The sequence below is a fragment of the Triturus cristatus genome, chromosome 12, assembly GCF_964204655.1.
Source record: "Triturus cristatus chromosome 12, aTriCri1.1, whole genome shotgun sequence".
NCBI classification, from domain to species: Eukaryota; Metazoa; Chordata; class Amphibia; order Caudata; family Salamandridae; genus Triturus; species Triturus cristatus.
The window spans coordinates 146,474,242-146,489,555 of record NC_140595.1 but is presented as its reverse complement, the minus strand read 5'-3'; the positions used below and the strand labels follow the sequence as shown (position 1 = coordinate 146,489,555).

The 15,314-nt window shown below is 41.9% G+C and overlaps 1 protein-coding gene across 4 annotated transcripts in view; it reads right to left on the bottom strand.

Annotated features, from left to right (window-relative positions):
• The window catches only part of LOC146772936 (rho guanine nucleotide exchange factor 11-like), an 896,981-nt gene that overhangs the window by 236,797 nt on the left and 644,870 nt on the right, over window positions 1-15,314 (bottom strand). For all 4 annotated transcript variants that reach the window (XM_085639320.1, XM_085639323.1, XM_085639321.1 and 1 more), the window contains 2 exons: window positions 4,584-4,765; window positions 4,408-4,483 (listed from right to left, as the gene is read on the bottom strand). In XM_085639320.1, the coding sequence (XP_085495446.1) occupies window positions 4,408-4,483; window positions 4,584-4,765 (258 nt within the window). The remainder of the gene's footprint in view (window positions 1-4,407; window positions 4,484-4,583; window positions 4,766-15,314) is intronic.

Genomic DNA, 15,314 nt, shown 5'->3' with positions numbered 1-15,314 from the left:
AGTGAAGGGTGCAGAGGTCTGAAACAAAGTCCTTACAACAGTCTGACATATTGTAGTCTGTTGCCTAGCCGGAATGTCCATACAGTAAGGCTTTGTTAAGATGTGTAGATGGAACCATGTAGCAGCCTTACAGATGCCCGCTATGGGTGTGTTTCCAAGAAAGGCCATAGTGGTGCCCTATTTGTGGGAGGAGTGAGGCATGGGAAGGGCAGGTAGGTTTCTTCTGACTTTAAGGCAACAGATCTAGATACATTTAACAATTCACCAGAGTACCCCTGCCTTAGAAATGGGAAGGCCTTTATGAGGCAGTGCAAAGGCAACAACAATCTGTTATGCTTTGCAAAAATAATTCATCCTATCTATACAATACACAAGAGCACAATTGAAGTCAAATGTATGAAGTGCTCTCCCTGGTACCAAGATACACAGGGGTAAGAAAAGTGGAAGCTCAATAGTCTGGATAAGTTGGAAGGGGGAGACCACCCTAGGAAGGAACTTACATTTGGTCTAAGGACCATCCTGTCATTGTGTACCTGGACAAAAAGCCCTTGTAGTGAGAGGGTCTGTAGTTAACACCAATAAGTGATGTTGTGGCTACTAAAAAGGAAACTTTCTGGAGAAAAAAAAATGGAAAGTACAAGAATGTAGTGATGTGAAGGGAAATCTCATCATTTTGGTGATCAGACTGGTGTATGTGGCACTCTAGGTGGGATGACACGTTTAAGGCCCCCCATGAAGGCTTTTATAATAGGCATCTTGAATAGAAAGTGTTCCCTGTTCTGTATTTATGCAGCAATAGCAACTAGGCGTAAGGCAGCAAAGAGGTCTATATCTGAGGTCTCACCATTGCCGAAAATAAGTGAGTAGGACTGGTGGTTGGGGTTCCCACTCATGGTCTCGTTGCTGCGCCTGCTGAGAAGGTCTACAAAGTCATCCATCACCGGAAGGAACTCTGCCAGGAGATATACTAGGTGGACACTGCCCAATGCTAAATTCTCCGAGCTAGTACGACAGTTGAGGAGAGTGTGTTTCACCTTGTTTTTGCAGGTAAAACAAGGCAGTCATGTTGTCGGTTCACACCAGGGACACCTTCCACTGAATATCTGGGGGGAAAGCTCTGAAGGATAGGTGTATGGAGAAAAGTACCAGATGTTTTATGTGGAGATTCTGTTGATGAGATAGACAGACTATGGACTGTCAAGTTGTTCAGTTGTGCCTACGCCCCGGCGAGAGAGGAATCTGTGGTAATTCTCAACTGTGGTACCGGGTCTGTGATGGGCCTGTCATACAACAGATTGTTGTTGTTCCACCAGAGAGCAATGGGTGCAGACCCTTATAAACACTAGATCTTCCACGTGACCCTCTGCTTGTGATCACTATGCCAAGAGGCTCTCTCGAAGTAGACGCATATAGAGCCTTGCATGAGCATCTATAGCAATACAGGAGGTCAATATACCTGGAAGGTGGATCACTTTTCTGCACTGTGAAAAGTCAGAGTGGCTGAACAAGAGGCGGTAGCTGTTGAAACGCAACCATGCTTTGCTCGCTTGGTTAGACTTTACCCAAGGATTCATTGAGGATTCACCCTACGAAGGGCTGGACCTGAAGTGGTAGGAGGTGGGACTTGGTGGTATAGACTGTAAAACCTAATTTGTGTAGCAGGTAGATCGCAGTTTGGGTGCAGACCCAGCAGTCTTGTCTGCTTGCAGTCTTGATCAATCAGTCATCTAAGTAGAGGAATAAGTGAGTCCCCTCTCCCTTCTGAGATGAGCAGCTACAACTGATAGACATTTGGTGAAGAGCCTTGGGGCCGTAGTGACTCCAAAGGGCAACACCTTGAACTGGTAGTGCTGACCACTTACTATGAAGCATAGGTAGCATTGATGGGTCAGAGTGATGGGGATGTGAAAGTAGGTCCCCTTCAGGTCTAGTGTGGCCATGAAGTCCCCTGGCTGAAGCAGGGGGCTTACTTCCTGTAGGGTGATCATGTAGAAATGTTCTGAGAGGATGTTTCTGTTGTGATGCCTGAGCTCAAATACTGGCCTAAGGGATCCGTCGTTTTGGGGGATGAGAAAGTACAGGGATCCAACGTCTTTTCTTGATGATGAGGGGCATTGGCTCTATGGCTCGTTTGAGTAGGACAAAGCGTTCTGTATAGATGGCGGGTGTGTGTGTGAGCAGGGTGGGATGTTTGGTGGGTTTGACATGAGTTCAAGGTAGTAGTCGTACTCAATGATAGATCGAACACACCAGTCTGTGGTCCCCAAAGGGGAAGAAATCCCTAAAGTTTCCACCCAACAGGTGTAGTGTGATTGGGAGTGGAAAGGGCGGGGATATTCAAGCAAAGTCAATGCCTGAAGATAGAGGCTCCCCTGAAGGGAGTGCCTCTGCCTCGAACTTTGGCTTTCTGAGCCCTGAACGCTTCGGTGCATAACTCATATCTCCCCGTTTGTGAAGTCAGTAGAAGTTGCCCTGGACCTAGACATTGTCTGCTGCAGAAAGGAACTCCGGCTAAAGGAACTAGAAGGGCACCCCTGGCCTTAGCAGTGTCATTCTTCATCTTTTCCAACATCTCACCAACCTGGGGACCGTCAAAGTGTTCTCCTGTGAAGGGCAGCTTAATGAGCTGTTGTCGGACCTATCACTTCTGAGGCCGGAGACATGCATCCAAGAGGGGCAGCTGAGGATCACTGAGGTGTTTAGCTCATTGGCAGCTTTATCAGCCAAATCTAATGCACACTGAATGGTAAGAGTTGGATATGGCCTTCCCACCCTCAACAATCTCTTCTTCCATCCTCCAGTATTGGTCAGGGAGATTTTGGAGTAAGGCCTAAACCTCTTCTTATTGGGCCTGTCATAACAAGTCAGGAGGACTACTGAATTGGCAACAGGTACACTGTCACGGTCAGGATCCCCCAGTGGGTCCACGTCGTAGTCCTCCCAAGGATTATCCATAGGGTGAAGGTAAAGTGGCACACCAAAGTCCTCTGCTGGAGATTTCGGGGTAGAGCTACCTGTGCCTGAATAAGACTCCAGTGACCACTGAGAAGAAATTGCAAAAAGTGAGGCGGGACAGGTGGAGGTGGTGAAAGAGGAGGAGGGGTAGTAGTGTCCTTAGGCCTCCTGGGAGGTGCAGACTGGAGAGTAGAATCTGGGCCTGGAGTATTCTTGTAGGCGAGTTTTCACTTTATGGGCAAAGTATTCTCAGTGGCAGAGATCTTGCCTGTGCCAGAGTAAATAATGATCCAGCGCTGCCTTTCGACATGTTCCACAAGAAACTACAACGATGGTCCTCTTCTCTGAGTCAACTGTCTCTGCATTGGGACGGGAAGAGTCAGGTCCAGGGAACTTCAATACATGACTTAACCCAATGGAGTAAAAAAACAATCTAACTTTGGTCCGGTACTCATGCGAGTTCACTACTAGAGGAGATGTTGCAGAAACCTTGTGACTAATAACTTCTTTGATAAAAAAGAAGCTGCAACAGTCCAAGCCAAACACTAGATAGCAGTTGTATGCCGAGCATCTAAGTCAACAGACATCACATTATGTACACAAACACAAGAAAAAAATAACTTTTCACTGAAAAAACAAAGGGTTAAAGTTTAAAGTGAGGTTATAGTTTTAAATTGTAATAGGTTATATAAAATAATCCTCCGAAATTCACAAAAAAAACCCTAAAGGTGAAACATAATAGTTATTTGAAAATGTCAGTTAAAACATACAGTTTTAACCCAACAAAATCACTGAAATTCACCAGTTATAGTTATCTCCAACAACTATAACTCACGCCATGCACAGTGTTGTCATTATTCATTCCATTCAGATGTTGCAGTGTTGCCGTTTTTGCCCCATAAGTTATTTTTTTTTTACTTTTACTTTTTGAAGGATGTAGGAATGAGTCTCCGAATTCTAAAATGACTGTCACCACATCTTTGTTGATGTGGTGTCAGTTATTCAGATCTTATCAAAAGATCTGTTGGATCTGCAGATCCTGAGCGGCGTGAAATACACGTTTTGAAGTTTAATTTTTCAAGAAGTATGGAACGGATTTACACCAACTCGCAAAAAGCACTGTTTCAGGACCAAGATCTAGGTTTCTGACAAATTTGGGGAAATTAAGTTCAGCCGTTTTGGCTGTAGCTGTGTTTACATTTCCTATGGAAAAATGAATGGGGAAAACTTGTTTTGGGAGCTTCTGCCCTTTTCTCGGCCTAACTTGACGGGTCACGTTAACATTTTCTAGGATGGTGTTGAGATGAAAGAACAAGTTTTTGGGAAAGTTTTTTGAAAATTTGTCAAACTGCAGCAAAGTTATATTTAAACAAAAAAAAATGTTTTTTTCTGGAAACTTGGCCTAAGACAGATGGTAACTACAGGGGTCCGACAGTTGAGAAGCGTGCATACCAACACTTTTGTCCTTTGTTATCTTCCAGTTTAGGGGTCCCTCATGGATCATTCGCCTCGTGGTCAAATCGAGGTTCTATTATAAAGAAAATGGACATCAATCAATTCGATGCCATGATATTGAAAAATAAGTTTCAAAATCAGTCAAATGCTCAAAGAAGCCAAAAAAAGTTTACCTTAAACTCTGCAGCAAGAGGGTTATTTGTGGTCCTTTCTAGTGCAGTGGTATCAAGCTGCTTCTGATATATCTTAAGCCGGTGCTGGTTCTCGGTTTGCTTCACTCCTTCATTCACGTACTTCAGAATCGTCCGACATCGGTCCCTACATCGGTACAGTTTCTCCTGCTCCGAGCTGCCACCTGCAGGACAAAGCAGGACATCTTGGGGCTTTTTCAACACTTAAAAGCATTAGGTTTGGCAGAAGCACTGAAGTCTGGAAATACTCAAATTCCATCAAGGACTTGCTCAGGACCATTACTGAGAAACAACCAAGAAAGAAGCAGAGATTACATTCAACACACATGTAACGCCATGCATGCCTTGTGCATAAACTGAATTACAGTTTTCTGGACAGGCAGCTACAAACATACAACATAAGCTCATTCTTGAAGACTTGTGAATACAGTGCAACATGGAAATCGTATTACTCAACTGTAGTCTGTGCCTTGATACAGGGCTGTGTGAAGATTCTCAGGCCTAAACACAACTATGTCAAAATCAACTTAATGCACCAAGAGCAGACTTCAATAGTTAAATAAGAGCTACATCACTATTCTTTATCCTTCGAACAAACTAAAATAACATTAGTCTGGTTCTCACCATTTTGGCCATCCTATGAATGCTCTTTACATTTCAATAAGGTTTACTGATGCAAACGTGTCTACATGCTGTAATATTTCACAACCCCGAAGAACTCTAGAATTGTTTCACTCTCCGTTCCTTTCAGAGCATTGAGTAAAGAACTCTAGCCAATGATCCAAAAGCAAATCTGTGATAATCATGTATAACAGTCCTGGGGGTCTACAAGGTAAGCTTGTGTAGATATTTTATGTACGTAGGCCTTGTTGTAAAAAAACATTTAAGTGCAAAACTACGTGGCAGGCGGCTGAGGGAGTAGAGGTAAATCACTGAATGTGTGTTTTTTCTTGCATGGTAAAGTGGCCACAGTACTAATCACAGTGGCATTAGCCCAAGAGAATTCATGGCCCTGCCTGTCCAGCACATCTTGTTCATCATCCACAAGTCCAGAATTCTCCATCGTAGCCTGTTCTCATCAAGAATGGATAAGACTAAGCTAACAGGTTTTCCTTGGTGAGTACTCTTACAGTTGACACGACTTCCAAATTACTTTAATTTTGATCCTGATGGACTCCTACTTGAACTTTAAAAAAATCATTAAGCCATTTAAGATTTGATTTAAGGCGTGCAGGGCATACAGCTCACACATTCCAGATGGTGATCCTTGCAGTCGCCACTTCACATATCTAGAAGTTAGTTGTCATACACCATTTTGGATTCTTAAACATTAATGCTGGCGGCAAGACATCTTTAGGTTTATTTCAATTAGAATTTCAGGAAAAAGAAGCAAAAGTGAAACAAATATGTATTTTCAAAAGCTGCTCCAAGACTGGAAAGGCCTTATAAACTTAGCATCAGCTGCTCAAGCTACAGTAACTTACAACTTAGGGGCGGGCTGATTTAGAGTTTGCTGAGAAGTTACTCCGTCGCAATGGTGATGAAGGACCCTCGCCACTAAACTGAAGGTCCGCCACCTGATATACCAAATGGTGGACCTTAAACATGTCAAAGATAGAGACTTCTTCGTCTCCATCGCTGACATAAACCCCCAACTGCATGCCCTAACGTACAGTAAAACACATTTAAACACCCACACAATGTTATAAAACTCCCATGGTGTCAGGGTCATTAGTTTTCGTTTTTTCAAAAATAAAATCTCGCTTTGGGATTTTCTTTTTGAAGGAAAAAACAAACATTTTAAAAGTTTGACAGATGGTATCATCATTTGGACGGTATTGTCAGTCAGACTTTTAATACAGGAACCGTCGTGACAGTGATTCCTGCCTATGTTTAGAGCTATGCACAGTTAGAGGACAACTATAATTTTCACAGGCAGTGGACCCTTGGTTTGGCTGGAGTAAACTCTGGTGGACCTCCCTCAGCCCACCAAACTCTAAATCAGCTTTGACAAGTAACATGTGCTTATTGATGTGAAATTACAATGGGGTTTTCGGTAAAGGGTAGCACTTTTTAGCTCTGTGATTATGGAAGAAACACACTAAAAGGTGAGCTTCATTTTATAATGGTAACATAAAGGTCCCTTTCCGCCTGGAACTATAGATGGCCCCTTATGAGGACAACTTAAATGCTATGAATGAATCTGGTTATAGAAAAACAAAGGTCCTTGGAAAGCCACCATTTCAGGTAACAAGTGACTCTGGGTCCTCTTGGAGCATCTGGGTCTTCTTCCAGTACTAAGATAACTGCATCTGGCTCTGGTGAATCACAAGGCAAGCTGAGAAACACCTTAGGGGCAGGCTAAGGTGTGAAATCCGAGCCAAACATGAACAGTTACTTCCTTTATTGTTGTAAAATGTCCCTCTGATGGGGTAGGGAGCGGATGAAAGGGAATATTCTCAGAGCCAAAACTGCCACAATTACTGCTAGGTAATGGGTGAGGAACTGATAAGCCACTGACTTGTTCACTGCAAGGTCCTGCTCAAACATCAGGAAGGTATTTGATAAACAAAGCCAGTAACAACCAAGATGGAGATCAAGCAACAGTCAGTACACTACGTAGATGTGGATACCCTACAACTCTGGGATGACGACTTTTGTGCACTATCATTCACTTCTTTGTTAAAGGAATGTTAGTATGCCACAGTATATGGGGCAGAACTTTTGTACTCTACTTCAAGGTAGTTGCTGTGAGGTTGTCGGGTTGCCTGCACCTTCGTAGTTTTGCGTCATTGAAAAACAAAACTGGCTGCTATTGAAATCATCGTGGTGCCTTTTTACAGAATGGAACGTACAAACGTGGGGAAAAGCCGATAGTGGGAAGTCCATGAAGTGAGGGCAAAGTTCCTGTAGTTTAGGTGGACCTCAAGACTCACCTCGCATTCTGCTCACGATTTCAATTTCAAATTCTGTGCAGGAGATGTACAATCATCTCCTGGCTTAAGAGACAAATGCGCATATCCATCTTGCATTCCAGACAGAAGAGGTGTATCTTGTCCACAACGTTGCACCGTCTGGAGATGCTTGACAGGCACTTAGGGAGATTACATCAGAATTCACATGTGATCATGCATGTTTCACTTAATAGGCCATTTTGGCTGAAATAAGGTGTAGATGAATGCAAAAAGAGAAGTCAGCACCACAAGAATGCAGTAAACCTGTGAGCATGTGCCCTTGATAAAAAAATATTTTTTAAAATGGTAAAAGACAAGCTATGACACAAACAACATATCCCATTGTTTTGATACAAGTTGAAGTAGAGTACAGACTCATAAACCCTGCTGCTACTAGTGAATTCCAGTGCATTGTTGCAAGGGGAGTTTAAGGAATATGTTATTCAACCTTTAATCATCTCTTTGTAGCTTGTAGTGCTGTAGATTTTACATGTTCTGCATACTTCTGCCATCTAATGTTGAGCTCAGACTTTGCAAGTTTTTTGTGTGCGAAAAAGTCTCTTGAAATCACAAGGTCTTCTGTGATTCCTCCCTTAATAGGAAATGTGCATGGGCACAGACTCCATTGTTAGATTGTGTTTTAGTTTTTGTTGCATATTTATACAGTGCTAACTCGACCCGAAGGTATTGGAGCGCTTTACATGAGCACCGTATTTACATTACACAATCAGGCACGGGGAGATTAAGTGATTTGCCCAGAATCACAGGATGTGGACGTGACCTCGAGGCTCGTCTGTACAGGAGTGCAAGTATGGAGTGGCTAGTAGTGAGAATATGGTGATCAAACAAATGTTGTATTAAGTAAGGCTAGCGCTTAATGTTACAGAGATAAGCAAACAAGACACTGACTCTGGGCAGGAGGGTGGCCGCATGTGAATCTACAGCACTAACAGTTACAAACACATGCTTACTGGGTAAGTAACATACTCTGTTCGCAGCACATGCTGTAAAGCAGTACTCCCCATAAGCAGTGGCTAGCCAGTGGATGATGCATATGTCTGAAATCAAGTTATTAATACTGAATGGCCAACTCTAGCCTGTTGACAGATGAGATGTCTACACAGTAATGCTTAGTAAATGTGTGCGCAGTTGACCATGTAGCTGCTTTGAAATTTCTGCTATTGGAATATCCACTAGAAAGGCCATGTTTGCCCCCTTATTCCTAGTAGAATGTGGCCTAGGAGGCAGAACTCTCATTGCTTTAGATTAGAATTTTTGGATACATTTAACAATGAATCTAGCTATGCCTGATTTTGATATAGGGTAGCATTTACAAGGTTTAGCAAAAGCAACAAAATGCTGTTGAGTTTTACAAAAATGTTTGGTTCTGCCAATATAGTCTTATAGCTCTTTTGACGTCTAGAGCGTGAAGAGCTCTCTTAGCCACAGAGTCTGTGTTAGGGAAAAAGACTGGTAGTTCAATAGTTTGATTACGGTAGAAAAGTGAACCCACCTTAGGAGGAAATTTAATGTCAGTTCTCAGGACAACCATGTCAGCATGAACCTGGATAAAAGGTTCCTATCAAGGGACGGCTTGGAACTCATTTATGAGCATTAGCAATGTAATGTCTAGAAGGAAAGCTACCTTCAAGGAAAGAATTACACAGGACAGGAAGGCAATGGCACAAAGGGGGGGGGACCCATTACTCTTGGAGTACTATACTGAGGTTCCATAGAGGGGCAGGTGGCACCATAGGTGGAATCACTTTTTATAGACCTTCCATATAGGCATTACATGACTGGAATTCTTAATATAGAAGAATGTGCTCTATTTTATGTGTGGGGTAATGGTTGCAAGAGATAGGTCTATGTATGTATAAGCTCACCCTTGATTTCTATAGGAACATAGGTGGACAAATAATGTCTTGTACAGTGATTTTAAGAGGATCTAGCATCTTGGAGCTACATAGTGGACACATCTCTTCCACTTTACTGCTTAACAAGCCCTAGTAGTAGGTCTGTGAGCTTCCTTGAAAATATCTATACATTCTTGTGGAAGACCTGGATATAGATAACCTAACTATGGCCTCAGGTGCCACATTGCTCAACTGAGCTGCTTTGGGTCTCAATGTTTAATTTTGCCCAGCTTCTGAGTGATAAGGTCCAGCATGCTTGGGAAATTTTTGTGCGGGGTAGCAGAGTCCATGAGTGAGCTTGAGAACAATATTCATCTAGCCTATGTGGGAGCTACCAGGATTATGGTGAAGGATGTTTGCAGTAGCTTCCTCAACACGTATGGAATGAGCTGGAGAGGGGGTAAAGTGTAGTAAAATATCCCCAAACAGTTCATCCACAGGGCATTGTTGAAGGAGTGTGGACATCTGGAGGCAAAGCTTTGGCATTCTGCTTTTTTATTTTAAGAGGCAAATAGTTCTATCTTCACTGAAAATCGGGAAGTAATATTTGTGGGTGGAGTGCGTGAATTTGTTGATTATTTCTTTTAAGCAGGTCTGCAAAGTCATACACTCCTGGGAGTTAGTCCGCTAGGTGGTGTATCTGATGGCAAATTTACCAATGCCAATTTGTTTGTGCCAGTACTGACAGGTTCGCCAGTACTCCCGTTTCTGTAGATAATACATGGTGGCAATAGGTTGGGTTTGATGAGTACCACCCTGCCCCAAATGTTCTGAAAGAAGTATCTGAGTGGTCGGTGGCTGATTAGAAGTTTGAGGTAGTTGATGGGAAACCTCTGCTGTTGGGGTGACCAGAGATCCAATAATGCCATGGTGTGGATGATGTGCCCCTACAGCCAGAGAGGGAGACTGCCAGAGTCATATCTGGCAGAGTGGGGTCTGCAGAGGCCCTGCCACTACAGCAAATTGCTGTTATTCCATCACTGCTGGGAGCGATGAGTACCGGACCTTACCAACACTAGATCTTGTACATAACCTTCCGCTTTTGAACACTGTGTTGAGAGATACTCCAGAAATGGGTGCACGAGCGAACTGTCATAGGGAACTATGGCACTGCAAGAAACCATAATTCCTAAGAGATGCACTACTATTTTCACTGACAAATTTGACTGAAAAAGAGACAATATCTGCTGGTAAGTTAGCACTCTTTGCGGATTGGGGCAAGCCTCATCAGTGACTCCATTTAGAATTGAGCAGAGGAAGGGATAAACTTGAGGAGGCTAGAGGTGGGACTTGGTGGCATTTACTGTAAATCCCAACCTGAAAAGGAGGAAGATGGCTGACTGAGTGTATGCTAGGCACTGCTGTCTGTCCACACTCTTGATCAGGCAATCATCTAGATAGGAGAAGATATGTGTGCATCTCCTTCTGAAGTGAATGGCTACAATGGCAAGGCAGTTTGTAAACACCCTTTGTGCTGTTGTAACCCTATAAGGTAGCACTTCGTACTGGTAGTGCTATCCACTTAGTTCAGTGTTCAGCAAATTGCCTTTGCTGCAGCAGTAGGACAACATCCTGAAGAGCGGTCATAGAAATGCTCGCATAGGATGCATCTGCTGAGGGGCTTGAGATTGAGGATTGGCCTTAGAGAGCCGTCCAGTTTCGGGATTAGAGAGCTCAGAAAGTAATACCCTTCGCCCAGGTGGTGGAAGGGCACTGGGAGTAGGAGTGCTTGTATTTCCCTCCTCTTGGCGAAGGTGGAGGTGTACTGCGTTTAAGCGTATGTACACAGGGTGAAAGGTTGGTAGAGTTCAAAGGAGTTCTAGTCAATGCTTAGAACTCCGCATCTGAGGTGCTTTCTTCCCAAAAAGGAAGAAACTACTGCAGCCTTCACCTGAAAGGTGTGGTATGATCAGGGGGAATATGTGTTAAGTCTGTGCTTTGCGGTGGGGACTCACTTACGGGGAGTACCTCTACCCTTGTCTATGTTGAAGTTGGCCTGCATGAATCACATGTATATCTGCTGCCTGCTTGCTAATGATAGGATTGGGACTATGTAAAAATAAGAGGGAGATAGATGTATTTTATATGTAGTTACTCCACTTCCAACTGTAAATCTACATATCAAATTAACAGAGAGAGAACCCAGATGTCAGCTTTTGTCCATAAATGCCAGACTCATCACAAAACCTATTCAAAGGGGAGTCCTTACTCTACTTAAGGAGAACTCTGACCCACTAGGAATTTTTAGTGTTCGGCTTCATCCTGGACCTCTTTTGTGTCTGGGTGGGCTCAACCTTGCAAACCAAGGGAGCTCTTGTTGATCTAATGGTGGGATCTCAGAATGTAAAATTGCCTCACAGTCCTTCAGCTTAATTTGAATTAATTAGTTAAAACACGTGCAATGTTGATGAGGAAATGAGCATTACACTGCATCTAAAATCGAATATATGTGTTTCAGCCACCTATTTCAGCCCCATGGGTCTTGTGGCTTTAACTGGGACTGGAAATCAGACCCCTAATAGGCTTTCTTGAGATAATTTCCTTTCTTAACCTTTTAATCGTTGGAGCTTAATAATCCTACAAACTCACATTCATTCAAGAACGCAAGGCATACAAACTATTAAAATATTCTACTAGTACGTCCAGTAGAGTCAGGAAATAAGAGCTATTTTGACTCTTTATTAACACTCAGGGACTCCTTTCTGAGACCCCTACTTGTCCTCTTGAAAGATGCAACTCTTGACTCAACAATCTATAAGTGTGCATAAATATTAAAAGCCTTTACACTAGTTTATCCCAGAAGGAAACATAATATAGAAGAAATTCTTTACCGTGAGGATTGGAATTACAATACGTCCCGTCATTTTATACAAGAGTGCATTAAAATGGCACTTACAAAGATTTTTTCGAGCTTGAGGAGACCCTATACTTGCAAGTCCATGGATCTTCTATGGGCAGTACTTTTGCACCAAGTACAGCAGGCCTCTGCATACATCATTTTGACACTAAGTCCATTCTCAATGACTGCAACCCCTTCAAAACACACATCAAGATGTGGAACAGATTCATTGAGGACCTACTGATGACCTAGAAAAGTAATCCAGAATCTGTGACCAACCTTTTTCTCTTCGTTAAACACCTGTGACAGAAACTTAAAGTTCACCCATACTGCGAATACAGGAAACCAACCTTTGCTAGATATTGTGATCGTCTGGGAACAAGTCGCTTAAGGACAAACATATACTACAAACCAACTAACAGGAATAGCTTACTACAGCTTTCACCCCAGACCATTGAGAGAGAATTTACTCTTTTACGGCCAATACCTTTGACTAAGAAGGAACTGCAGTAGCCTAACGGACGTTAAAGATCGAGCAGAAGTACAGTTCAATAAATGGAGAACAAAGGGATACCAAGAAACAAACTTATCAGGATGCAAGAAGAGTCAGAAACCAGAACTGGGAGACATTAAAAGAAAACACAAAAAAGTAGAAAAGGTGAACACACTTATCTGTGTGAACACATACAATGTGCCATAAAACTATTTCAAAAGTGTCATCAATGAGAACTGCCACCTAACTCAATAAAGGGAATTTGCATTTCGAAACATCCATGTTCACGCACACACACAAGGGGCACTAACATGAAGGACTGCTTTGTGCACACAAGGCCCAGAGAAGGGAAGTAACCCCAATATTACAACTTTGGGGTTTCCCCCAGGTAATAGGTTACTACCCTTGTGGATCGTGCAGTGTATGTCACCTCACAACTCAGACAAAACCGTTTACCTTAGAATAACAAAACCATGGGTCCCGATAAGACACACCAACTGTAATTTTCTTATTGTGATCTACATGATCACTTGTTCGTACCACCTGAGGTACATTGGTATAACGTGCAGAAAGGTCAATATCTGGATATGTGAGTACCGCAGCTATATACGATGCAGGAAAAACAGCAAAAATGAATAACCATTTTATCTCCAAGGGCCACACACTGAAGGACCTCAAATGGGTCATTTTGCAGCAAATAGATGGTGCAAATAAAATGGTGGAAAAGACTTCTTGACAAGGAACATTGGTGGGTTTATCGCCTGGCAACACACATTATGTGCTGAATGACAATATCCCGTGGACAGCATTCAACAAATAGACAGAGTATGACTTGAATTGACCCGACATAATGGCAAGTAAGAAATATACAGGGTATTTATACAGTAAGACCAAGATCAGATATGTAGATTATTTCTCGGTGTATGATATTCACACTGATCGCACAGGGAGGCACCTCTCTCACATGTGCACACACTATTATCTCAGGTTTTCAAAACTAAAGAGCTTCCCTTTTGGGTTTATTCAAAGTTCTCCAACAATAAAATCATATACAATATATTATGAACCCAAGACAAGAAATCTACAGACTATAGCACCATGGAAATAGGATATGATGTTTTTATTAAAAATTCCTATATCACAGACTGTATTACAATATTATATCCAAGACTGCTTAATGTCTTGCAGTCACCATCAATAAATGGAATTCATATAATCACAACCATAATTACTCATTCACAATAATTCATATTTAACAATTCTAATCAAGTTACGCATAATTAAATTTGACATAAAATAAAGCATTTAAATGAAATAGACAATACAGTAAAAATAAGATTTAAAAACAGCAAATGCAATTGTGTCCTCTTGTCGACGCGTTTCGGTGTAATATATAATGTACAAAACCTTCTTCAGGACCAACACTTTAAAAACAGCTCTCACTATCAAGTAAAATCAATACAGGAATGGTGCTTCGTAATCGTTATCTTAGATAGCCATGGGGGAGTGTATCAGTTCACTTCATCCCTATTATTGCACTTGTATCTTCTAACGATAACTCCTCAATTCTTATTCATATTAAGTGCAAAGCGATCAATAATTCGTAAACCCGTTTAAGCAGTAGTAGAGGTTTATTTCATTCTTAGCCTTTCCGATTGTTTTCCTTGTCGTACGATTCGTTTAAGTTACTCCTCACGATATCAGTAGCTCTCTTGCTATTATTCAATTCAAGCAGAGGCCAGTTCCTTGTTCAAACACGTAGCGTCTCGTCTCACGGGATTCTCAGATGCTTGCATCAGATGCTTGCATCTGAGAATCCCGTGAGACGAGACGCTACGTGTTTGAACAAGGAACTGGCCTCTGCTTGAATTGAATAATAGCAAGAGAGCTACTGATATCGTGAGGAGTAACTTAAACGAATCGTACGACAAGGAAAACAATCGGAAAGGCTAAGAATGAAATAAACCTCTACTACTGCTTAAACGGGTTAACGACTGATTGATCGCTTTGCACTTATTAATATGAATAAGAATTGAGGAGTTATCGTTAGAAGATACAAGTGCAATAATAGGGATGAAGTGAACTGATACACTCCCCCATGGCTATCTAAGATAACGATAACGAAGCCCCATTCCTGTATTGATTTTACTTGATAGTGAGAGCTGTTTTTAAAGTGTTGGTCCTGAAGAAGGTTTTGTACATTATATATTACACCGAAACGCGTCGACAAGAGGACACAATTGCATTTGCTGTTTTTAAATCTTATTTTTACTGTATTGTCTATTTCATTTAAATGCTTTATTTTAGGTCAAATTTAATTATGCATAACTGTTGATTAGAATTGTTAAATATGAATTATTGTGAATGAGTAATTATGGTTGTGATTATATGAATTCCATTTATTGATGGTGACTGCAAGACATTAAGCAGTCTTGGATATAATATTGTAATACAGTCTGTGATATAGGAATTTTTAATAAAAACATCATATCCTATTTCCATGGTGCTATA